General features: G+C 45.7%; 1 protein-coding gene across 2 annotated transcripts in view; it reads left to right on the top strand.

The window, feature by feature from the left end:
* Positions 1-2,609: 2,609 nt before the first annotated feature.
* Dpys (dihydropyrimidinase) overlaps positions 2,610-26,468 on the top strand; it is a 65,767-nt gene continuing 41,908 nt past the window's right edge. For both annotated transcript variants that reach the window (XM_075963624.1, XM_075963625.1), the window contains exons 1-4: positions 2,610-2,946; positions 14,283-14,441; positions 20,406-20,585; positions 22,345-22,534. In XM_075963624.1, coding sequence (XP_075819739.1) covers positions 2,683-2,946; positions 14,283-14,441; positions 20,406-20,585; positions 22,345-22,534 — 793 coding nt within the window. In that variant the 5' untranslated portion in view covers positions 2,610-2,682. The remainder of the gene's footprint in view (positions 2,947-14,282; positions 14,442-20,405; positions 20,586-22,344; positions 22,535-26,468) is intronic.

Below are 26,468 nucleotides of genomic sequence, written 5' to 3' on the forward strand. Positions count from 1 at the left end.
TGGGTGAGTAGAAGGCTCTCGGATGAAAGCCTTGCCTCCGATAGCCACTGCTTTGTGACCTAAAACAACGCATTTGACCTCAAAAGGGTCATGCGTTAAAGGATAACACAGTGTTTGTCTCAACTCGTGGTCAAGAGGAACACTTAAAATTATGCAGGTGCCAAATCCAACCCACTCCTGACAAAGTGTGCTCACTGGACCTTCCCAGCTGCTGGCACTCCCCCTCAAGGGGAGGGTTGCTTTGAAGATGTGTGCCTCCTGGGCTTATATTGGCCCGGGCACAGCTCTGCAGGACCCTGTGACCATTCTTGTCTATCTTGTCTTTTATCCTTGAGCAGTGATGAAAATGGCCCAGCTTCAGTGCAAGGACTTGCAGAGCAGCCTGGTTTCCTAGTCCACCTGCTGGAACAAAATGCATGAGACTGGGTCATTCATAAATGACAAATTAAATTTCTTGCAATGTGAGAGGCTGTTCTGATGAGGGCAGCTCCTAAGGTGACATCTTGTTGCTCCAGCCCCACAGGGGACAGATGTGTCCTCATACAGTGAAAGGGATAGAAGGACAGAAGTATTAGATTATGGTCAGAAGTAAAGCCACCGCACCTCTTAGTATTATTTTATGGATTATGTCAACGAGAACTAGAAAGTGACTTTTTCTCGTTGCATCAAATGCCTGACAAGTAGCATCCTCTGGAAAGGTTTGTTCTGCCTCAGTCGGGGGACAGGGTCCATCATGGAGAAAGCATGGCAGTGGGAACACAAGCACCATGTGGCACATTGCAGCTGTAGGCATGACACAGAGAAGCAGGAAGTGGGGCCACTACCAGACCGCTAGGCACAGCCCTAGTACCACTCTCTCTAAACTGAGGCTGCATCCGCTAAAGATGTTCTAGCCACTAACTCCGCCATGAGCTGGAGACCAAATTCTCCAGCATGGGAGCCCATGAAACACCCTTCACAGTCAAAACCCAAGACCCAGATATTCAAGCTGTGACACTTGTCCGACGGGTGCCTGGCATCACTTGGGCTTTTATGCCCAGCTCCCTCCCAAGCTGAGCCTCTTGATCTGGGAGGAAAAGCCAGAGATGAAATGGTGCTTAGTATAGAAAACAAACCCTACCCAGCCATCAGCTACCCTGCTGCAGCCTGAGGGAGAGTTGACTTCTAGAAATACTCAGCACCCTACATTTAAGACTCTCAGAATGTGAAAGGATAAAGAAGGGTAGGCTAATCAACTTTTGTCGGCCAAACTATGGTCTTCTTGTAGGGAGCATGAGGCCCTGGAGTGTCCAGCCCAAGTTCCACAGCAATTCATATCAAAGCCACAGTTCCACTCCCAATTCCATTCCCTCATTCCTTCCCTTCCAGCCCTGAGTTCTGTCTGGATCCGCAATCTCACTTCCATCACCCATCCAGGTAGAAGCTCATTATCAGGCCAGAAGGTTTTCTCCCACCACAGAGCCAGGGACCCGTAGTGTCCACAGAAACAAAGGCAGCAGCATATGGAGGCCAGCTCCCTCTGGGTCTGAACCGGTTTGCTCAGGCTATGCCTCCACCCCCTGCTGAGTGGGAAACCGGTACCTCCAGACCAGCAGCCAGTGCCTGCCCCTAAACTCACTCTCTTCTCCTCTGCTGTCGTCTGAGAATCTCAAGGAGCCATTTCCTCCAAGCTCTGAGCTACTCCACAAGCCCCATCTCTAACAAAAAGTTGCAGTAATTAAATGTGGGAAGTTCGTTTTGTGTTGTGTTGTGATATAAAGTGTCCAGGATAAGGAGACTTTGAAAACCTTCATCTGGACAGTTTCTGCAAGAACGACTGTCACGGTGGCAGGGACCTCCAGTCTCACTCTCCTGGGGAGGGGGGGGCGGAATTGACTTGCACAGCTGGGAGGAGTTTCTTTGTGTTTATAATCACCTCTTTCACCGGCACACAAAGGTCTCTTGACAATAATTACATAAGCTTTCTGAGGTTGTGCTGGGTTTTTGCCCTCTTGCTTGACAGCCAAATGGTTTTAAATCATTTTGAGTCGTGGAGACGCTGATGCTTCGGGAAATTTGACACAGGCACACCTGGGATCTATCTCTCAGGTAGATTACCCCCTTCCGGCCTGGGTCAGCTCTCTCAGGCCTTCCCTCTGGCAGCCCCTTGCTCCCTCCCTGCTTGGAGTCCGCCTCTGCTCAGCCCCAGCCTCTCCTTTGCTTATCCATCCATCTGAAGACCAGAATCCCAAACACACCAGCAAAAAGGGGGAGCCAGGTCAGGTGTGTCTGTTCTAAGAGTTATGGCTGCTGGTGAACTACGCGTGCTCCTTCGGCCTTTAGATGCGGACATGCTCACACCGAGGAACCAAGGCGATTTCTATCTTTCACTAAAGTACCTTTCCTAGAAAGCAAGCCCCTACACTCTTCAAATCCCAAGACCTCTGCCCTCTATTGGCTCATAAACTCAGTGGGCACCCAGTGGGCAACAGCACGCCTGGGGTTAAGCTCATGACCTTGTCCATGCCTGTGGCAGGCCAGCCCACCCCTGGGGTGGAGCAACACCTGTGTCTAGCACTTAAACCCCTGCACCTCAGCCGCTGCTGGAGATCTGCGGGCCTTCAGCCCAGCGGGAGTTTGGGCACAGTCTGCGGAGACCTCAAAGGTCTCCTCCGGGCGGCTAGATCGCCAGCACCTCTGGCCATGGCACCGCAGGGACGACTTCTCATCCGCGGGGGTCGCGTGGTCAATGATGACTGCTCACAGGTGGCCGACGTGCTAGTGGAGGACGGCGTGGTGCGGGCGCTGGGACCGAACCTGCTGCCTCCCGGGGACGCGCCCCGGGGGCTGCGCATCCTGGACGCAGCGGGCAAATTGGTCCTGCCCGGAGGCATCGACACACACACGCACATGCAGCTCCCGTTCATGGGCACCCAGTCTGTCGACGACTTCTACCGGGGCACCAAGGTACCCAACTCGCAGGCCTATAATCTGGGGTCTGTGGCCACCCCACCTCTCTCGCTCCTGCGCAGCGCTAGGGACTGGGAGTGGAGGCGAGACTCCTGAGCTAGCCAGGGTCGCCGAAAGGACGCCCATCTGGGGTGAAGATGCTGCATGCTGTAGTCTCTGGTGCCAAGCCCAGCATATGGCTCTTCTACTCCTATTGGGTGACCTGGCACTCCAGATACTATTTCTTCCTCTTCTTTCTTTTCTCTAGGCGCCATCTTCTGGTGTCTGAAATTCCTCTTCCTCGTGATAATCCACGGAGGTTTCCAAAGCTTTTCTCCTTCTATATGCTTGCTTTTCAAATAGGCTCTACCAACTTCTTCTCCCAGTTCTCCACTCCAGCTGCGAACAAGGGAAAACTCCATTCACCTAGCATAGTGGTTCTCAACCTTCCGGATGCTGCGACCCTCTAATACAGTTCCTCATGTGGTGCTGACCCCAACCATAAAATTATTTTTGTTGCTACTTCATAACTGTAATTTTGCTACTGTTATGAATCATAATGTCAACATCTGATATGCATGGTATCTGATATGTGACCTCTATGAAAGGGTCGTTGGACCCCCAAACGGATCGTGACCCCCCAGGTTAACAACCACTGACCTAGACGTTTTGTTTGTGACTGGAGGGGCCTGGGTGAGTTGGAAGCCTATATCCTCTACACTGGGCCCAGTCCTACCCTGACCAGGATTTGAAGACAAGCATTCTGGTAGAGCGTCCCCAGCCTTCACTCACGCCAGGGTGACCTCTCCACCCCCTTCCTCCCACCCCTTGCTCCAGACAACAACTAATGTGAATTCTTGCTGCTTGAGTACCTGCCCTTAGTGATGATCAGGAAGCGGTCAAATTTGGATCCCAGGAGAGGAAGGCTTGGGGTCTCTAGGGGAAGATCCAGACGCTCAAACCAATGAAATGGTTCCTAAAGGTTTCCTCTGAGCTTCTGAAGCCAGCATGGGGTTAGCAAGGTAGCTTTACAGGAGATGAAAATGGCATTCCTCAGCACCTAGGCCGAAGAGATCAAGCCTGCACCATTTTCAAGTCTTGCCTCTAAGATGCCTTGAGAGAACTGGCTTCTTCCGAAGTGAAGATCACACCAATTTCCTCAAGACCAAGGTTCTTCATTGAATTCCTGTGTCTTAGTGTGTCCAGCCACAGAGACCTGGTACAGAACGGCAGGCTCTCAGAGAAGCCCACAGTTGTTTATTTCAGTTACTAGCCTGGTCTGTGAACACTTTACCCTCCACACCCCGCCCCCACCAACATGACTGCTCAGAACAGGTCACAGAAAGGAGAAAAGCAGGCATATTTGACCCAGAAAGAAGGGTCAGGGGCCATCTGCCTAATGTAATATTTGGAACTCATCTTCTTAGTTACTTATTACCAATGATATCAATGTGATAAGAAATATCTTTTTTTGCAGGGTGAGCTGTTATCTCCTTTCAAAATAAGAGTTCTGTATTGTGACTATCTCTATTTCTCTTTTTATAAAATGTCATGAACTCATTTTTTTTAGATTTGGGATGAATATATAACAATTCATGGTTATAGGTAAGTAGAAAAATAACAGATAAATAGAAAGAAGAAAAGCATCTCAAAACACCTTCTCAACACCCACCCATGTTTTGGTCTATTCCCTTATGCTTCTTAATTTTGTACACCGTGGATACTTGACACCATTTTGGCGTGTGTGTGTGTGTGTGTGTGTGTGTGTGTGTGTGTGTGTGACTGGGAGCGTGTAAACCTGCACATGAAGCCGTGTGACCAGCTACTGTTGTTACACCATTAACCTTTTCTGTTATCTCAGACTCCTCATCGGCAGCAGGTCACTAATCTCAGGTCTGACTTTAAGAACCCCCGTTTGCAGAGCGGGGAGCAGCTGTCCTGTCTACCACTTGCCAGGCTCACTTCAGCATCCCCCTTCAAGGCTAAGCAGTGACTTTTCCTTCCTTTATTTCTGATCAGGGATCCAGACGAAGCAGCTACACAGAGGAGTCTGGAACGCTGAGGACAAGGGACATGTCTTCCCTTTCTTAGGGATCAGCTGTGTGTGTCCTAAGGTCCAGGCAGCTGGTTCTTTGTCTTCTACCCAGTCTGTGGACATTCTAGACTCTCATAGCACAGAGAGATTTATACTTCCTCCCTGAGAAGGTGTCTCCTTGCAGCTGTGATAGCCTGCTGCGAGTGTGGGAAGGGACTTAACCCCTAGCTGACTCTTTAGGTATTGCTCCATTTAAAGACTGTCACGTGTTAAACAAAACCTTTTTCTTAATGAGCCGAGTATGTCAAGCAGGAATTGATGAGAGAGCAAGGTCAAAGGTTTTGTAAACACACAATGTCTGCTAAATACCAGAGAGTACTCCCAAAGGGTCTGAATGTTAACCTTAAAAATGGTTGCTGAATCCCAGGATGAGAGTTGAGAAAGGCCCAGGAAGAGACAGGGCTTCCTAAGGGAACTGGATGAGGAAGGGCCACACCCACACAAGCACCTGGGCACGGGCCTGAGCTCTGGAAAGAGCCGCCATGAGGTCCTTTTGTCTTCCCTCCTAGACTTCACAACAGATCTCGAGGTGGTGTTGATGAGCCCTTGGTGTGTGAAATTAGGGACCAAGAGACCTTTTGTAGGCAATGAAAGTATTACAGATTTCAGTGCCTGGAGAAACACCATTTTAATGTTGTTAACTGACATTTATCCCACGCAGATCACACTGTGTACCAATTGGGCTAAATTATCCATTATCCTTTATAGTCATAGGTGCCATTGCCTACATTTTTTATCAACTGAAGAAAGAATTGAAACAAGTTAGCTGCCAAGGTGGCACCCCTCAGAAATGTCCAAGTTAAAGGCTTTTCAAAAGCCAGCACAGCTTAACTGCTTAACTCCATCCCTAGCGCTCTGCCCTCTAAGGCTCTGTGCTTTTGGGGAAACAGCCAATGTTCTGATCTATCAGGCCGATGATGGAGGAGCGAGCCATACAGCGCATGTGTGAAGGTGAGCAGCAGTCGTCCTTATGGTGGCCCAGCTCTTCACCTACCAGTGCTGGAGGCAGTTACAGCTATCAGAATGAATACGCAAACCACAGGTATCAGATTCCTAGGGCATCCAAATACGCATTTATAGCCACACCACCTTTGAGGGCATAGAAAGAAGTGTCTTGTGCACAGAAAGCCACAAAACGAATATGATCTAGTATGCTTTCAGGAGATGAACCCAAAAGGTTAGAGCAGAGCTGTGTGCTTTGTGCAACCCCAATGATGATCAATTACAACATCTGACAAGTGGAAGGGGACTGTTTGTGGAGTCCTTTTTCTATTGGTCACGTGATTGTGATGGGCCCCAATTTAAAGAGTGAAATATAGGGCCAACTAAAGGTTATGTGTTTTGTAACTCTAATTCATGTCAGGCGTTGGTTAAAACCCCGTAATGGATTTACGTAATTACAGGTAAAAGCTTTCTGCCTGGGGTAACGAATGGAACCAGCGTTCTGCTGTGAGGGAGTCCTCTTCATCTTGTTGTGGCTCGACCCCAGATGTAGAGTGATCTTCCGAGAATCCAGTAGCTACAGAGAACAATGTGATTTTCAAATTCGGTAGATATTGTGAATTCAATAAACCTGAAGGAATTACATTTTGGCTCTTAACTCCATTCTGCAAGTGTTCAAATCTATGTTTTATGATGAGACAAAGGCCCAGGGTGGGTGGATGGACATGCATTCAAAAGCAGAGACTGGGTTGCAGCTGGCAGTGGACCCGTCCTCCTAAAAACTGGGGAAACATCCCAGCGTGCTTTTTTCTTCTTGTCTGTTTTCTTCCGTCGCTTTCTTTTTCTTTTCCTTCTTTCTCTGTTTTTAAAGGACCGACAGTTCTGCTTTGCTTTGGAGAGTCTTGGTGAAATGCCACAAGGATGATCACGTCCAAGGGGTATGATTAAGCATTTTTACAGCTGTATTTATAGAGCTTTCTCACCTTGTATAAGAATCCTTGAAATCCCCTTTTCTATTGCTTGCCAGAATTAGACTTTGCTAAAGAGCTGGGTGGGTGACCCAGTGACCTCCAGCACATCACTTCCTGCCTTGGGTTTGTCAGCATTCTCTGGGTAAATAATTCAGTTAATAAAAGCTGTTAAAACTCTCTTTTAAACCAATATATACTTGTCATCTATCCCTTAGCAAGTTGCTGGAGATTTTATAGATGCTCAGTGTCTGTCAGTATAAAAAACTGCATTTAAAAATAGAAATATGCAATAGAATAAAGAAAAATAGAATTTAAGTGACCTACAGTCTTAAGATTTTTCTGCCTATCCACTGGTGCTTCTCTCTGCAGGGAGTTATACAAACACGTGTTTATTCCATGGACTTTGCAGAGTTAGCAGTGTTCATTAAATGCTTCTCTATGTCATTAAATGTCACAGGGGTATACAACCTTGTGGCCCATCGTTCTTGTTCAGACTGTTTCAATTTTTTCTGTTTAACCTCTGTAATTCTTGGGTATCAAGGTGTATTTCTAACAATTTTCAGACTTCACAACTTGGAAATCCCAGAAACACCCCAAAGTTGGAGCACTGCAAACCAAATGTACCCACCTTCCAAGCTTTTCTTTCTGTTTCTCTGATTGAGGGCTACACTCTCTTGTCTCCATGATGGTGTCTAAGGGTTTCATTGTTGCCATTATTGTTGTTTGCTACTGTGTAACAACTAGCCAGATAGGGCAGTCGTTGTTCGGATGCTTGCTAGTTGCCTGGGAAGTCATTCCCAGAATATCTTGCCTGGATAAGTAAATGTTAGACACATCTTAAAGGAGCTTGATATTCCCAGAATATCCACAGTTTGTGCTCCTTTATAGCCCTCACTTCGCATCCTGGCCACGGGCACAGATTGGCTTTAAACAGAAAGCTACTCCAGCTTAAAGGAAAAAAAAGAACCCAACACTTCCTAATTTTAAAATTACCTTGTTTCTTTAATTACTAGACAGGCTAAGCTCTGAATGAGTGTGTTCTGTTAATGTTTGGTTGTTGCAGTTCTGAGCATTTGTACTTTTGTGCTTTTAAAGATTGTCTATTTAATGACCATAAAGTTAGTTTTTGGACTACTCCAAAGGAGGAGAAATAAGGTCTCAAAAATAAACTTGGAACGCTGACGTTAAGCGGGGCTTTGTCCAGCTGGGAGAGGCTGCATGCAGGAGCTGTCTAAGCCCAGAACTGGCCTCCCTCTGCTGTTCATACTCGGACACTCCGTATGTTTCACTTCCAGGCTTTCTTTGTTGCTTGCCTGACTGACGTGATCTCGTGCTCAGCAAACCAAGGTCTCCATGGTTCTGTCAGGAAGCCCTCTTTCACTGTCCTGGGTTGTAATTGGGAACGTGAGAATTAGAATGGCAACAGTTAGTTTTGTCAGAGAAGACCGATTTTTTTTTTTTAAGAAAATTCATGAATGTAGGTGGAGATTCGTGAGAAATGTCTTTCCAACAATTGCTTAGAACTCGGGGCTTGTGCACCATCTGAAGAAAAGGAGCGGAAAAAGAGGCCTAGACAAGAATACAAATAACTTCCTCTTAAGGGTGGTTGGGGAGGTGGGACACATGTGTGGGGAGACAAATAAGTTCTAGGAAAGAGAAATGGACCATAGGGAAACAGATGAGGAAAGGGCAGCTTTGCCGTGACGTCGGTTTAGGCTTCTAGGCCACGGTGATGAGTCACCCATCCCTGGACACAAAACTTGGAGTGGGAGGGTGTTTATGACTGGATCCTTGAGCATGGCTCTGCTTGAGGGCAGAGGTGAGCGCACAGAAAATACCTGACTTCATGTCTTTGACTCAAAATAATTTTAAGCTACAGTGGCATATTTTGGATACCTAATCATGATAATTTCTTTAGATATATTTCAAAATTATTTTGGTTTAGGAAAACGGCAGCAGTAGCTTCTTCTCTTCAGACTATGATTTCTTCAGCCATGAGTGGACAGTTGGCTTGGTTTACAGTACTAAGCATGAATTCCTTCCTGTTGAACAGGTCTTAAGTCCAATTAACCAGCAGCTGGTTAATCAGAGATTAAAGTACTACTATGGCACTATCTTGCCTGCCCAGTCATTCTCATTGTGGAGCGCCTTTTTTTTACACCCGAGTGGGACTACCAATTGCTCTTCTCTCTTGGCAGCTTTCACAGAACCTACTGGTACTGTATGAGAAAGTCTATAAGGAGGAAGCTTCCAGGTCAGTTTCGTCTTGATTCCTCCAAGTCCTGTATTGAAAGTGTGTGGCGTCGTCAGCACTTATGGTCTCACCTTCAAGTACTAGGAAGTATCCAAGACAGTGCTGTGGCTTCTGTAGAGCCTGGGTGCACACTGATCTGGGAAACGTTGAACAGCACTGAGCATCAGCCTTCCGCTGTGCCCAGAGTCTGCTTCTCACGTTCACATGGAAGGATCTAGGACCAGGGACAGCCAAAATTTGGGGAAACAGAATTTCCTGCTAACTTGCAACATGCATAGGTTTCAACTTGTAAATGGGAAAGACAACCATCATTCCCCCAGCTCAAAACTTTTGAGCAGCTGGGCCCCTCCCTTCCTCCCCTTTAAACACTCATGAGCCAAGCACTGTAATGGGCACAGGGAGTGCAGAAACAAAGCAGCATCAATAATGGAGGACTCTAGACTGTGACCAAGGTTAAGAAGAAATCAGTAGGTAAGGTCGAGAAGAGATGGGGGGAGGGAAGAGAAGGCACGACATCCCTCTCTGGGGTGGAAAGGACACCTTCAAAACTCAAACACACTTATGGGATTGGGACTTAAGTTGAGATTGTAAAATCTGTTTGCGTACATTTTAGGACTATATGAAAGCTACCAGTTCATCCCAGAGCTTTTCTCCCCAAGGCCCAGCTGGACTATGAGGTTTTTGTTGTTGTTGTTTTGTTTTGTTTTTTAGTTTTATTTAGGTCCTGTGGTAGATTTTAGTGAACCAGAGTCACACTTTTCAGGATGGCTTAGACACGAAAAATGAGTGACACCATAAAATAGAAGAATGTGCTTTGGGGACTTTTCTGTATTGGCTTACGACCTGATATATTCTTCAATAAGAACTTGTGTTATGTGACATTACAATCCACTGTGGGATAGTTTATGTCTAGGTAAGTTCTATTGTATTTACACTAGAGACGTGGTAGGCTCTTTTGTCCCCCAAATGGGGATTTAGATAAATTAGAAGGCTTTCAAGGGCAGCAAGCCAAAGAAATGAGGAGCTGGGGGAATTTATTTATGAGCCAAGATTAGGAACGGTTAAAGCATTTTGCTGCCTAACTGACAGGTAAAGGGGCTATCAATCAGGAGTAAAGACAGCAGAAAGGATGGTTTCAAGTCCCATTTAGGTTCCAGTTTGCCCTATATGCAACCATTGTCCTGTCTTTCTCCCTTGGACACTGCCATTTTATATGGTCCTAGATGGCCTTGATTCTGCCCTTCCCCACAGCCTGCTGAATTTCTTCTCCCAGGTCCCCTCCTCAGAGTCTCCCTTCTCCCCATTTGCTGTCCCCAGGAACATGGGTTCTGAAGCACGTGGAAACATGTCTACTCCAAGCCCAGTACACGTCTGTACTGGAAACATGTCTACTCTCCTTCTGCCACGTATTCTCACTACTGTTCTCTGCTCGATCGCCTCTGCTCTGTCATGAGGTCAGCAATACTGAAGAGCTGGAGAGACGATTGAAAGGTGTATACTCCAAGTTAGTTATTTCTGAGCACAGGCAGGCATGCATTGTGTGTTAGATACCATCATGATGGTTGACAGCTCCCATATGTAGGTCCTACTCTTAAATCCAAACGTGCTCAGATCCCTGATTTGAATCTTCCTCTCTGAATTCCCAGCAGCCTTTTCTGTAACTCTTACAGGCAATTGTGTAAAGTTCCCCCACAATTAGTATTTTCCATAGTATACTGATGTTACAAGTGGACCTGCCATCTGTTACTCCAGGATGTTGTATTACAATGATCTGTTTCTCCCTCTAGACCAGCAGTTCTCAACCTGTGAGTGTGACCCCTTTGGAAACCCTCCTCTCCAAAAATATTTACATTATGATTCATAACGGTAGCAAAATTACAGTTATGAAGTAGCAATGGAAATAATTTTATGGTTGGAGGTCACACACCGTGAGGAACTGTATTAAGGGGTCGTTAGGCAGGCTGAGAAGCACTGCTGAGGGCTATGCACACCTGAAGGAAGAGGAGAGAACTCCTGGTTACTTGCATGGCCCTTCCAGCTTCCTCCAATCCATGTAAAGGCTGTGTGTGATGGCGTCGTTTTTATAACATTCTTATCAGTAAATAATTCAAATGCAGCGTAACTCAGCCGTTTAACAGTGCGGTTCCATAGTTTCTGGAATACTGACAGAATGGTAGAGACATCACCAGGCTGTTTTCGAGCATTCCTACGGCCCTCTGTCCCTCTGCCTGCCAAACTCTATCTTCGGCCCATCCTCCTCTCACGCACCTACAACCCTCGTCAACCTCCACGCCCCTTTCTGTCCCCCTGGACTTTTCTCTCTGGAACATATTCCACAGATTGTGCAATGTGTGCTCTTCCATGACTGGCTCCTTTCATCTGGTGTCAAGATTTTTAGAGTCCATCTATGTTGTGGCAGGGGTCCCTATGTCATCCCGTTCTAAGGCCAAATCCTGGGCCATTGTTTATCTAGTCATCAACCACTGGGCACCTGGGAAATTTCTACTGTTGGCTACAGTAGCAAATACTGGCTTGAATCTTTGTGTCCTGGGCTTGGGGTAGCCATGTTTCCACGGACCATGTATGTATACTGAAGAGTAGGCTCACTGTGTCACGCTCACTATGTTAACTTCCTGAGAACCCCCAAGGTGTCTGCAGCATTATATATTCTCACCATCTGTAGCCTGGGTTGGACACCCTGATGATAATTTTTAACAGGTTCATGGCAAACATGCGCTGAGACAATACAGAAAAACGGTTATTTACAAAGCATTTGCACTGTATGAGATAATGTGAAGAGTCTTGGTGCATACAGAGAGCAGGGTGTGCTGTAGCTTGTGCCGTTACCATGCCGTTGCAGATAAAGGAATTGAGCATGCACCATTTTTAATCCACCAGGAGTGATGGCACCAGCTCCCCGCGTCCTGAGGACCACTGTGTCTGATTTCTGTGCATCTCATGTATGGTGGGTTTCTCTGTATCTGTAGACTTAGAAACATTTTTTCTAACACTTTAACTATTTCCTGCTAGGAAAAATTCCCCCTGTCCTTGAGGGACACTTTATTGTATTGGAGAGTCACTTGAAAAAGGAAGAAGGTGACAAGATTAATCTCTATTCAAATAAAAATACAAAACCTGAATTTTTTCCCAAGTCTTGCCTTTGTACCGAGAGGAGTTTCTTAGTAAATGCAAATATGTGTTTTCTGCATGAATAAGAACGCTGTTATTTAAAGGTGGTAACAAAGGGTAGAATCTTATATAAAAAAGTAAGGCGGTTAAAAGTAGAATGAAGTGGAACCTCGCCAAGCGACTGAAGGAGAACAAAAATATTCCATGAAGTGAGTGAGAGGGAGAGCTGAGCTGACAGTCCTGGCTGTGAGAGCCCTGGCTGCACCTGGGCTGCGCTGTGGGAAAGGGCAGGAGTGAGGTTGGGGAGCCACTGTCCCTCTTGGATCTCAGGAAGTGAGCTGCGGCTGCGTGTGTTAGAAACGAGGAGCAATTCCTAATTATAAACCAACGGCTCCTGGCAGGCTAGAGAGCAGTTCCCAGAAGGCAACTGTGCTAGCCGGATCCCCCTCCCTAGCTGAGGGCTTGGATGCAGGCATTGCCCTCACTTCTCCCATAAACAATAAGGATACAGAAGAAACTGCTCCAGAGACCCAGCTAGGCGCAGAATCTGAGTGCTGTACTGTAGAGCCACGGAACCCCCAGAGTCCCTGCTCTAAACTATGGGGCCACCATCCTTCTATGATTATGTTTGTTTTCCACACCTACGTTGTTTGAGTACAGCAATTAAAAACACATTAACCACCTTGTGATTTTCGCTTAAATTAAATCTATTTAAATAATGAGTCAAAGGCATTTGTTTTTGTAATAGTTTTTAAATTACTTGTAATATAGCCTAAGAGGCCGCCAGGTCTATCGAGGTTTGGAGCAGGATGCAGGGACTCAGGGACCAAGTTTATGAAGATTAAACTTCATTCCGGAGGCAGCAAGAACATTAGCTTTCTGAAATTTTCGGCTGGCAGAGAATAACAGGTGCTTAAGGAGTGTGGTGTGTTGCCTGCTGTAAACATTGTGTAGTGATCAAAACGGGGTAGTTACCATATTGTCTCAAATAGTTAGCATCTCTCTGTGGTGAGAACGTTCCAAACCTCCTCTAGCTATCACAAGGCACACAGCACAGTTGTTTGTGATGTCCGCTCTACTGGGCAGTGGAAACCAGGATGTATCCCCCTTGGTCACTCTACTGTGTTACCGAAACCAGAGGGTGTTCCCCTTGTCTAACGGCAGCTTTGTTGCCCCGCCCCACCTTTTTTAACCTTTTGAGCCAAGTGTCTCATCTGTGGTTGGAAGCGCCCCTCCATGGAGCGTCTGTGGGTGGGTATTTAGGACAGAACTAGAGAAAGACCAACTAGGAACCTATTAAAATCATGACCGTTGAAAATGAAAGGGTTCCGAGCTAAAGCCGGAGCAGGCAGCCACCACAGGTGTCAATCAAAGAAAGATGAAAGGGTCCCCAGCAGTTTGAGGGTGCAGGGGCTTTAGCCTTGAAAGTTTTCCAGGGTTCTTTGAGTGAATCACAGGACTGCCAGCGATGTAGTGGCTCATAGGGCTGCTGGGGATATGATTCCCTATGACGGATCCCAAAGAAATGGGATTTTACAATACCAGGTGTAGTTTTTGTTTTTGTTAATTGCTTATACATTTTCTACTTTTCCCCACCTGAGGGTTTCTGCTTGGTTGTTTTCTGAGAAAGGATCTCGCTCTGTAGCCCAGGCTAAACACCCACTCACCGTCACCCTTTTGCTTCAGCCGCTGAGGAATTCGGATTGCGGGCATGAGTCAGCAAGCCCGCCCATTTCAGTTTTCCTTCACCGTCCTGTTTTCTTTTCCAGAAACAATTCCAGGTATTTCAAGACTTTGTCTTTTAGTTTCTGGGAAATCTGTCCAAACCCTTCAGGTAGTTTAAAAGGCAGCATCTTTGGCATTTCCTTGGTATCAGATTAGCCCAGAGGTTTGCAGATGTGCTGTTTTCTCCGAGCTACGAGCTACGGATGACTAACTGACCAGAACCCTCTTGTGATTACAGGCTGCCTTGGCTGGGGGTACCACCATGATCATCGACTTCGCCATCCCTCAGAAAGGCAGCTCCCTCCTCGAAGCCTTTGAGACCTGGCGCAGCTGGGCAGACCCCAATGTCTGCTGTGACTATAGCCTACATGTGGCGGTGACGTGGTGGAGTGACAAGGTGAGGCAGCTGGCTTCCAATGTGCTCTGTTTGGTCCCCTTGTCCTTGGCTCTGCATGTGAGCAAGGAACTGGCAATGTCCAATGGCAAACCCCGGTTATGCCCCTGCCTCAGGGGTGACTGGGGGACTGGTGGGGTGGGTTCTCGTTGCACTTTCTTCTGAATCTGTTGAATTCTGAGTACTGTGAAAGATTGCAGTCTCAACATTAGACTGTAAAAACATCATCACGTAAAGCACACAGTGAGACTCCATCCTGCTTGCTCACAGAATCATCCTGTGTTTAATACAGGAATTGCGGAGGTTTCCTCTACTCTCCACGGTACCTATCCCTCTTAGTCTCAACATCAACATGCCTAGAATCTTAAAAAATGTATTAGAAAATTTTAACGTAGGAGAAATCATCAAAGAAGTTCTCAGTATAGAATTCCTTCAAATTAGAGGCCTCCATTCCTACCCCTGACAGGAGAAGTCAGGCTGGGATCCTTTCCAAGGCCCCTCCCAGCTGAATCCAGGGGTGACTTGGCTCTCCCAACACTACTTGGTTGTTGTCACTGTCATGAGTCCCCCAGAGACCACCAGGAGTCCCAGTTCATATGCCAAAGCAAAGAGCCTTTATCACAAGCTTAAGCCTGGGCTCTCACCCATCCGTTCTGTCACAGTGGCTGGATCAGGGAGAGCATTGAGCTCAGCTGTGGCAGGGTTTTGACAGAGCAAAGGATGGCGGGTAAGAGAATTCTGCATTCAGATGGGGGTTGTACTCCTGATTGGGCAGGAGTGAGGTAACAGAAATCTTGTCAAACAGGGATTGGTACTGGCGTTGCTGTAAGAAAATTGGCAACCTATATACAAGTTAGGGAAGCTAGTCTCAGTGTTCTGAAGCAGCTAGTACTTGTTTGTCTCAATTCTGATTGGTTCCCCACAGGGTGCAATCTGTGACTTTTCCTGGTTATTGAGATGGTGATGTCTAGTCTCAGTATTGTTAGTTGGCAGCCTGTCATGGCTGCAGTGATGTTTAGTTGGGTCTTTTCTGTCACCTGAGAACCATTTACAACAGACCTCAAACCACTCTCCCGTGCCCAATAATTATTTAGGCCATGAAAATGATAAGAGTCAGATGAAGAAGATGACTTTGAGAGCCATTAAAATACATTGGTTTTCTACTGAAAATTTGTGTGTGTGCCCTGAAAGAAATTTTCCTTGAGATTTAAACCCTAATTTGTTTCTTCATATTGGATTTCATTCAGAAATTTTAAGGAGGTGGGGCGTGAATCATGGTGACGCTGTTTGAGTAGTTCATTCATCAACCTTTTCAAAGCTTGTTTCAGACACCCAGTGAATAGAAAACAAGTAACAAATCTGTAACGAGTAACCCAGCAATAAAAAGTAACAAGTCTGTAACAAGTAACCCAGCAATGAAAAAAAGGAACAAGTTTGTAACAAGTAACCCAGCAATAAAAAAGTAACAAGTCTGTAACAAGTAACCCAGCAATGAAAAAAAGGAACAAGTTTGTAACAAGTAACCCAGCAATAAAAAAAGTAACAAGTTTGTAACAGTAACCCAGCAATAAAAAAAGTAACAAGTCTGTAACAAGTAACCCAGCAAACATCGAGGGCCATAGTCCACAGCTCAAGCTGATTTCTCCCCACAAACAGGATTCTAAGCCCTGAGCTGGACCTACTCTATACCTTCAAAGGCAAGCCCTTCCTTCCTCTCCTTCCTTTCTTCCCTCCCTCCCTTTTCTTTCTTTTCTTCTTTCCCCTCTCCTTCCCTCCCTCTCTTATTTTGTGAGAAGTACAGGCAATGATGTTGGCTTTGACTAGTCCTTTTCATACAAGTGCAGAGATCCCCCAAATACAGGTTCTGTTGTGTTCCTATGGCCAAGAGCTCAGTATAGCTTCAAACAGCAGAAGTGTATTCGCTCCCAGTCTTGAAGGTTAGAAGGCCAAGATGTCTTGTGATTGGTTTGTCCTGAGGGCAAACGGCTCTGTCCCATGCCCTTCTAGAAGCTTCTAACTATCTGTGGTAATCTTGCGTGGCCCTTGCCTTAAAGAAGAAGCATTCTGACTTCTGCTTCCATCTCCTTTTACAAGTCTGTATTTCAGCTCATCTTTTTCAAGGCCTCCAGTCATGGGGGATTAGAATGAACATCATTGACATCACAGTAGCTAACCACACTATGGTGAGCCTACTTCTAAAGGGTTAGGACTTTAGGATAAGGGTTAGGGGACACACAAGACAATTTACTAAAACTTTTTTTTCCTTTTATGAGGATTCTTTGTAGTCTTTCTCCCCATTTTATTGAAAATAGTTTTTGCCCTCACAGAATATATTCTGTTCACCTGTTTCCCATCCCTCTATTCCTCCCAGTTCCTTCCCAACTCCACTCCCACTCCCATCTCATCTTTCAGATCTTTCTTTCTCATTAGAAAAAAAGAGCAGGCTTCTACGAGATAATAATAAAATACAAGGAAATAAAACATGATAAAATAAAAAAATAAAAATTATCCCACTGAAGTTGGAGAAGACAAAGCAAAAGAAGGAAAATCCCAAGAGAAGGCACATGAGACCCTCTCGTTTGCACTCTCAGGAATCCCATAAAAACACTAACCTGGTGTTGTAGGAGGCTTGTTTGTTCTCAGCTGCTCAGCCCTGAAATCACACAGAAACTATATTATTTGCAATACTGTTTGGCCAATAGCTTAAGCATATTTCTGGCTAACTCTATGTCCTAAACTAGCCCATCTCCATTAGTCTGTGTATTGCCACGTGGCTGTTGCTTACCAGCAAAGTTTCAGTATGTCTGTCTCTGGCGGGGGGGGGGGGGGGGGGGCGGGGCTCCATGGCTTCTCCTGACTCCACCTTCTTTCTCCCAGCATTCATTTTAGTTTTCCCTGCCTACCTCTATTCTGCCCTGCACAAGCCCAAGACAAATCCTTTATTAACCAATGGTATCCACAGCATACAGAGGGGGAATCCCACATCAATCTGGATGCTATACTATATACACAGAGGACCTGGTGCAGACCCATGCAGGCCTGTGCATGCTGCCTCAGTCTCTATGAGTTCACATGGGCTTTGCTTTCCCCTCCCCCTCTGGCTCTTACATTCTTTACATCTCTTCTTCTGGGTTCTCTAATCTCTGAGGAGAGGGATCTGATGGAGATAGCCCATTTAGAGCTGACTTTTCCAAGGTCTCTCACTCTGTGTGTCTGTGTGTCTGGCTCTATGTCTCTGTTCCACTTGCTGCAGCTTCTCTGGTGATGGCAGAACTCTCTTATCTGTCTGAGTCAGGGAAGTCCATTTGTAGTAGTGGGCAAGAGTACCTGCATGTTTAACACAGAGAGGGGCTCACTATGTGGTCACATGTTGGCCTCGTCCTCCTGCCTGCACCTCTGAGAGGTAAATTGCAGTGTGCCGACATGCCCAGCTTGGTGCTTTTTTACTGTTTGTTTTTTGTTTCTTTGAGACAGGGTCTCTCTTCATAGATCTGACTGTCCTAGAACTCAGATAGACAAGGCTGGCCTGGAGTTCATATAGATCTGCCTCCCAAGTGCTAGGATTAAAGGTGTGCACCACCACACCCTACAGCTTTGTCTGAAAGCTAACCTCTGTGTCTAGGTACTTACTTCATGAATTGTTGATGACATTTTCCACCTCAGTTAATAAGGTTTCCCTTTCAGGGTGGGGGAGTGTTCTCTTTTTCTGTTATGTTATGAGTGTATATATAGTTGTATGAATTGTTTAAAGAGCAATTTTCAAATATTCAATATTGTCCCAAAGAGAGGCTCTTGCTAGACTCTTAACTTTTGGCAAAGCTGCCCATTTTTTTAAAAAAAACTAGATGGCAGGAACCAGGCACTCCTCTGTGCATCTGGGGACCGCCGTCGCTTCACCCATTAGGCACCTCATGCTCTAAGAACTAGACGGATGTGTGGAGGAGGTCGATCTCACTGAGCATCAGGGTGTGGATGCAGGAGAGGATGGACATGTGTGTCTGTCAGCTCTGCTGCCATAACAGTGTCCCACGGGCTGGCTGGTTTAATAACAGAATTTACTTCTCGAAGCCAGAAGGCAGGAAGTCCTGTATCAATGCACTTGAAGAGCTAGCTTCCCGTGAGGCTTCTCTTTCTGGCTGTGGACAGCTACCTTGTCACATAATCCTCTCTGAGCCTCACCTCTGTGCCAAGGTTTGGTGACCGCCCCCTCCATCCAGTGGGAAGAGATTTTATTAGCTATGAGCAACCCTCCTGCTATGGTTGCTGCACTTTTGGTTTTGTGTGTGTGTGCGCATGCGTGTGTGCTTATGTGTGTATGTGCACATGTGTTTGAACAAGTGTGTATGTGTGTACATGTGTATGTATGTGTGCATGTGTGTGTTAACCTGTAGAAGATCAAACAACTTTCTTTTGAAAGTTGTAGGCAGACTTTTTTGTCCCTCCAGCCAGTTCTCACATAACCACAGAGACTTAATATTAATTATAAATGCTTGGCTGTTAGCTCAGGCTTGTTACTAGCTAACTCTTACATTTTAAATTAACCCATATTTCTTATCTACCCTCTACCACGTGGTGGTACTTTCTTTCAATGAGGCATGTTCATCTTGCTTCTCTCTGTGTCTGCTCAAGACTCCCGAGACTCGGCCCTCCTTCTTCCCAGCATCCTCTGTGTCTTGTTGTCCCATTGATACCACTTGACTAGCTACCAGCCAGTCAGCTCTTTTATTAAAGCAACAAGAAGTTGCCTTGGCAAAGATACATCTTCACAGTGTACAAAAAGATTATTCCATAACAGAAAGCCTTAATCCATTTTGAGACTTGAATTTAAGACTTCAACCTCGCTTACTGGGTGGTTTTGCCCTCAAGTTTGCCTCTGATAGCTGACAACCCCAAAGACCCCCCAAGCTATGACTGTCCAGAATCTTGCCAGTAATGATCCCTCACCTCCCACGTGTGTTGTCGGGGCGCTGCAGCACAACGCTCAGCTTGTGCTTCCTCACGAGAACCTGGGTCAGTTCACTGCCCTCCTCCGACAACTCAACCTACTTCTCTTCAATTTGAGCCCCAGCTTTTACCACATATAGCGAGCTTTGATTCCGTCTAGATCCACGGTTGCTACCCTTGCTGCCGTGTGGTTTCTCCTTCTTTTTCTGTAACAGTCTCCTCAAATTGGAGAAGAGATGCCGAGAATTTTAGAGTCAAGCACAATAATGAAGCACTTTGGGGAAGACTGTTAATTTCCCAATTTAAGAGCATCCCAGCGCAACTTATCAGGTGAAATGGGTGTGGCCGGGGAGAAAGTCTGTGGATTTCATTGTGCTTTTTCTGAAGGAAGCTGTCACCCTTATGTTGCTTATTTCTTTTCTGGATATAATCGTTGTGGGGATGCTGAAATTATCCTTTAAAATTAACGAGGGGTGTGCTGTTTCATCACATATTCTAATTTGTCTTAATAATAAAAACCCTGAGTCAGATATAGGGGTGAATCATGAAAGATCAGAGAGGCTGAGCAGCCACCACTAGTTCTTACCTCTACTGAATCCTCAGACCAAAGGGGTGATCCTGTTCCTGTGAGTCCTCAGACTGAATGCTCTTCTATGAAACCTCAGACTGGATCTGAGCTTCTGTCTCTTCCTGCCTTATATTCACCTCTCTACTCAGCCATATCACTCCTGTCTCCACCTCCCTACTGCTGGCATTAAAGGCGTGGGATCCCAAGTGCTGGATCACCTTTGTGTGAGTTCTGTTTCTCTTTTAGACAGATTCAATCCCACACAGCCCAGAGTGGCCTTGAACTCAGAGTTCCACCTGCCTCTGCCTCCCTAGTGCTGGGATTAAAGGTGTGTGGCACCACTTCCTGGCCTCTTAGGCTAACTAGTGGCTTAGCTCTGCGCTCTGATCTTCAAGCAAGCTTTATTTGTGGATCACAAATATCACTACAGATTGCTGTATCTGTTGCCCACCTAGGTAAAAGAAGAAATGAAAACCCTTGCCCAAGATAAAGGAGTTAACTCCTTCAAGATGTTTATGGCCTACAAAGGCCTGTACATGGTGCAAGACGAGCAGATGTATGCAGCCTTCTGCCGTTGCAAGGAGATTGGAGCGATTGCTCAGGTGCACGCCGAGAACGGAGACTTGATCGCAGAGGTGAGCGTTCCCTTCCAAACTTCTGTAGTCAAGAACTTTAAAAAAGTAAACAAAGAAAAGCTGTAACTTAAAGCAAGGACATTCAGCCCTGAGAAGGTAGACTCGGCACATGGAAGGACAGAAACTAAGTCGCTCATTATCTGTGTTACATGTTATATACCTGACTTGGTTTTCTTGGTCACTGCCTTTGATTTTATTCAGTGGGTCTACATGATCGGGTGAAGAATTCTCCCTTTTCAACTAGTTACCTGTATTCAGCTTTAGAGACATGCTGGTATAAAAGTGTGAGTCGTTTTCTTCTAGATTTACTTATTTATTACTATGTGTGCATGTGTTTCTGCATGAGTTCATGTGTGCCCTATGCATGCAGATTCCTCGAGAGGTCAGAAGTTGGGTCGCCTGGAACTGGAATTACTGCAGCTGTGAGCTGCTGGGATGTGGATGCTGGGAACTGAACTCGAGTCCTCAGGAAGCACGGCCAGTGCTCCTCACTGCTGAGCCGCCTCTCCAGACCTGTAAAGCATTTCCTTGATGTCCCTTGGCTCTGGTTTGTTGTCGGGGTTTTCAGAGGCTTGGGCGGCTGGTACCGAATGCTACCTTGTGGGCATCAGTGCGGTCTGGTGAAGTGAGCAGGTGTTTTAAAGCCTTACACTTTGCAGAGACGGGATATTAAAGCGTGCTCTGGAGGATTCTGGGAGATATTTACTTCTGTTAACTCCATTACGAATGCCCGAAGGGTAGGCCACCTGCAAGATTTAAGAAGCCGTCCCTAACCCTTTATATCAGCTGACTTTTTTTCTTTCCCCAAGCTTAGCTCCCATTAAAGTAAGATTGCAGCTCGGTGGCCAGGAGGCAGCGGGAAGAGAAGGGAATGTGAGGTGTAAATGCAAACAGGACAGGGTTTAAATTCGATGATGTGACTTCCTCACTGTGTGACACGGCCAGGTGGCTTCATTCTTCTGAAACTTGACTTGAGATTCTTTTTGTGAAACAAAGAAATAAAATTTTGAAGAAATAATGGATCTAATATTATTAACAGGTTGAGTTGGGAGCAGAGTAGACTACGATTAGTAGAAAACTAAAACTAATTAAACAATATTTTACAATGAATCGCTTGAGCAAGGGTATTGAGTGGTTTTACTTTGTTTGACTGAATTAGTATATTAAGTCTCAACCATGGATGGGGCTGGACAGTACTTCTTACAGAATGTGAGAACAAACTTCATCTTTTTCAAGGGTGGGATGGACAGAGAGACAGACAGACTGTAGAGTTCAAAGGACAATCTCGAATGTTGTTCTTCAGGGGCCAGTCCACTTTGTCTTAGAGACAGGGGCCCTCACTGACTGGGAACTCAGCAAGGAGGCCTGGCTAACTGGCAGTGGGACCCGTGGCTCCATCCGTCTCTGCCTCCCAGCTTTACAGTGGCAGCTACCACCGTGTCTGGCCTTCCCACGTGGTTCTGTGGACTGAACTCAGGTTATCGTGGCTGTGCAGCGAGCACTTTACCAACTGGGCAGTCTTCTAAGCCGCTCCCTTCCCCCACCTTTTCAAATGAAAGGACCCTAATGGTAAAATGATGCATAGGGATACTATTAATATATACAATCAGCATATGTACACTCTGCCCCCTACACACCTACAGCTGACAGGTCTAAAAGTCTATCAGAACTTTTAATTTCTAATATAATAATAATAATAATAATAGTTTGTCATTAGGAATCCTTCCTGCTATCATTTTACATTTCCGTTGCCTTTTAGGGAGCAAAGAAGATGCTGGCCTTGGGAATCACAGGCCCGGAGGGTCATGAGCTATGCCGTCCTGAAGCGGTGGAAGCAGAGGCCACTTTGAGGGCCATCACCATAGCCAGTGCGGTGAACTGCCCTCTATACGTCGTGCACGTGATGAGCAAATCCGCGGCGAAGGTGGTAGCCGATGCGAGGCGAGAAGGTGATCTTCAGTGGGACCCCACCCCTCTGGCTAGCAAGCTGCAGGTCACACAGGCCATTAAACAGCCCCTGCTTTTTAAAACATGACAGCGAATTTTAATTTACAACTAATTTCACAGCGACTTCCACATCTCCTGATCATCCAGCTCACCCAGCTAGCACCTTATGGGGCCAGGGTTCATGCTCAAAAGCTTGTTTTTGAATTGAATCGATCTGTCTGACAGCACATTGGATATTGGGTCAGTTGGAGCAGTAACCCCGAAAGCATTTTAATCATTACTACTTTGAAGGTTATATTTTAACTTTAAATTGATTGTTGCCCCAATTCTCTAGTCCAGACTGAATATGGTCATACAAAAGAAAGAAAATCTGTCTTTGGGTCAAGAAAAAGAAGTCATCTGTTTGCTAGTAATGTACAAAGATGGGCGAGAGCCATATATGATCATTTTGTTCAGTGACCTTAGGCCTCCCTGGAGCCTGCATCTCACGGCACAAACAGGTAATCCCGTAGCAGAAGTTATCCTGTTGATTTCCCTCCTGTGAGTGACAGCGAGTGGATCATGTACCACATTAAAAACCATGGAGTGGATCTGGTATGTTTGTAATAGGCACCAAAATAAGTCAAAACTACTTGCTGCAAACTTTTAAAACGCAATCCACCATCTCATGTGTCAGGAGTGAGGCTAATTCAAATGATCTCACAAGGTCTTACTACCAACAGCCCCTGACTCCTTCCCTCCCACCACCCACGTGTGTCACGATTGCTGGTGAAATCCCTCCACCCCGCCCCTCACCAAAACAAAGCAGAAAGTAGCTAGGAAACCCAAGCTGCAGTTCCAGATTTTGCCCACCAGATGGCGATGCTGCCAGCTCCGTGGAAGTGCTTTCCTGTGCCGCCACCAGGCACACAGCGTTAGGCTAGAGGGAGCAGTAAAATCTGCAGAAATGCCCACCATCAAGATTATGACTTTGAAAGTTCAGGCTGGAAGTTGTTTTTTTGGCAATGTGTATTTGTTCTGTACGTGGACAAAATTCAGTTAGAAGCCAGTTATAAAGATCTAGGAACCAGCCGGGCGGTGGTGGCGCACGCCTTTAATCCCAGCACTCGGGAGGCAGAGGCAGGCGGATCTCTGTGAGTTCGAGACCAGCCTGGTCTACAGAGCTAGTTCCAGGACAGGCTCCAAAGCCACAGAGAAACCCTGTCTCGAAAAACCAAAAAAAAAAGATCTAGGAACCAAAGACAACTATCAGTCTTGAGTAATGGGCATTTTGATTTTATTTTAAATTAGTTTTAAAAAACAACTTTACTTCTTGAATGTAGGGACTGTCTATCATTTTACATTAGTCCAAGTTTCAAAATTATATACACAAAAAATGTTCAAAGAAGTTTTACTTCCTCCCAGCTCCTCATCATATCCCAAAGGAATATTTTTTGTACATTTATTTCTGGTCCAAATAGACAGTTCTCTTTAAAAAGTAAAATTATCTGTATCTTCTTGCTTTTATTCTTCTTCCTTCCTTCATAAAAAAAAAAAGAACACCAACAACAAAACAACAACAACAACAACAACCCACGTTAGCACTTTGCCCCTTGCTGGTTTTCCCATTAGAAATATGTCCTTGAGGTTAGCCCTCAGAGGAGGGGTTTCCAGCACTCTCAACTGCAGGTCTGGGATGTGCCGCTGCGTTTATTCAAATACTCCTCCTCCACTGGTGGTCTGTGGAAGCTCCGGCTCTTACAAACAAGCACCACAGTGGTCAGCTATTTCAGAGACTGTTTGGTGTTTGCAGAAAGCATGTGACTTCTCTGTTGCCTCTGTAGGAAATTGCTGCAAGCTTAGTGACTTAAAACACAAACTCTTTATCCAGCCGTTCTAGAGGACAGAGGTCCCCTGTGTCTGGAGAGCCCTGCCCCTTCCTTACCTTGCCCAGAAGTAGAGCCTGCTCAGGTTCCTCAGCTCATGGCTCCCACCCTCAGGTCAGCCGTGCTGGACTGAGCCAAGCCTGTCCATGTCCTTCTTTTCTGGATGGCCTCTTGTCTTTCTCCTCCACTTTAAGGGTCTTTGTACAACATTGAGCCAACTCCATTCATTTAGAATGACCTCCCCATCTCAAGGTTCTTAATCACTTGTATAAGATCCCTTTTTACTTTGTTAGGTAACATATAAACAAACTATGGATTGAGCATCTTTATGCTCTGTTATGTGCCTAACATAAAAGAGTATCTTCTAAAAGCAGGATTGCTGGTTCAGAGATTAAGTGGGCATGTAACTTTTTAGATACTGTTAGATTTGTTTCCAAAGGAGCTATAAGCAACTGTAAAACATACCCTAGTACCCAGCTGTCAAAGAGACAGCAGAACTCTACCATGATTCAATGTGAGCCAGTCCACTCTGTGAGTGTAACCCCTCCTGCAGAGGGGAGGGGAAGGGAGGGCAGGGGAGGGGAGGGGAGGGGAGGGTGTGTGATCAAGGAAGAACCAAAAGGAGAGAGACTAACAGCTAATATGAGGACAGACCCTGAAAGTGCTAATGGCTAGGAGACCATGAACCACACTGACCTTCTGTGAAGGATTTGGGTATCTTATTAGTTAGTAATTCATTATCCTCTAAAAGTGTTTCTTGTAGAAATTCACTCTATCAGGAATCAGCTGGAGTACCTGGGAGGGGGGCACTAAGACTAAAGAAATGTTAGATTCAGAGAAATGGAGACAGAAAGCACAGGATAAACCAGGAAGACAAAGGTTAATACTAAATAGCCCCAAGTTTATTTCTCAGCCAGCATATATACTAATTATAGGCAAAAGGCAGAAGAAAGAGCAGTACAGCCAGCTAACCACCTCCCTGCACTGTCCTTGGGAGGACGCTCCAGCAGGTGCATTCTCTCAATACAAGAATTCAGACAGCAGCAAGCAGCTACCAATCACTAAGGAGGGGTGCTTCCGGTTGGCATACACCAACCCAAATCTTAATAGATAATGTGTTCTTTCTCATGGGCAAAAATTGCTCTTTCCCACGGGCTTAATCAGAACTTTCTCACAGCCTTCAGGATATTTGGAGCAAGCAAAGCAGGCAAGCTTGAACTGAAATCACTTCTTTAAGTCAGTAATGGCTCCAGATGGAAACTGAGTCATACAGTGGCTACCACAGTTTCTGAATACCAGAGCACAATAGAGACCCTGTTCTTTGTAACCTTATTTAAATAAGAAATACTTTCTTCTTATTAATTTATTATATGAAAATATATACCTACATCTTTCTTCCTGAGCCCTGGTACTAACGTGAGTCTCAGAATATAGTCTGCGCTAAACGGTTGCCTTGGAGCCAGACGCAGAGCCTGAGTGCCAATCCCAGACCCCGGGAATCTAATGTGCATGTCTAACTGAAACTTCAGGCAGTTCATACACCCATGAGAGTCAGGGTCCAGGCACAAAGGCAGTCCGATCATTAATTACCTCTGTTATCACTTAGGGACACAATGCTGTTAAATTTGTTGACTTTATACCTCAAATGCATACGTGGAAGAGACAGGCTGTGGTCATAGCTGCTAACACTTCTCCCCTTCTGTCCTCTCCCGTGACCCCCACACTCCCAATTTACTCAGGAGATCCTGTCTTTTTCTCCTTCTTACTTAGATGCTTGTATGTCCCTCTTAGGTTAGGGTCCTCTTACTTGTCTAGGTTCTCTGGGGTTGTGGACTGTAGGCTGGTTTTAGTTTGCTTTATGTCGAAAAGCCACTTATGAGTGAGTACATATTATATTTGTCTTTCTGGGTCTGGGTTACCTCACTCAATGTGGCTTTTTTCCCCCTAGATCCATCCATTTGCCTGCAAATTTCAAGATGTCATTATTTTTTAGTGGTACTCCATTGTGTAAATGTACCTCTTTTTTTTTTTTATCCATTCTTCAGTTGAGGGGCATCTAGGTTGTTTCTAG

This window comes from Microtus pennsylvanicus, chromosome 2 (assembly GCF_037038515.1).
Source record: "Microtus pennsylvanicus isolate mMicPen1 chromosome 2, mMicPen1.hap1, whole genome shotgun sequence".
Classification (NCBI taxonomy): Eukaryota; Metazoa; Chordata; class Mammalia; order Rodentia; family Cricetidae; genus Microtus; species Microtus pennsylvanicus.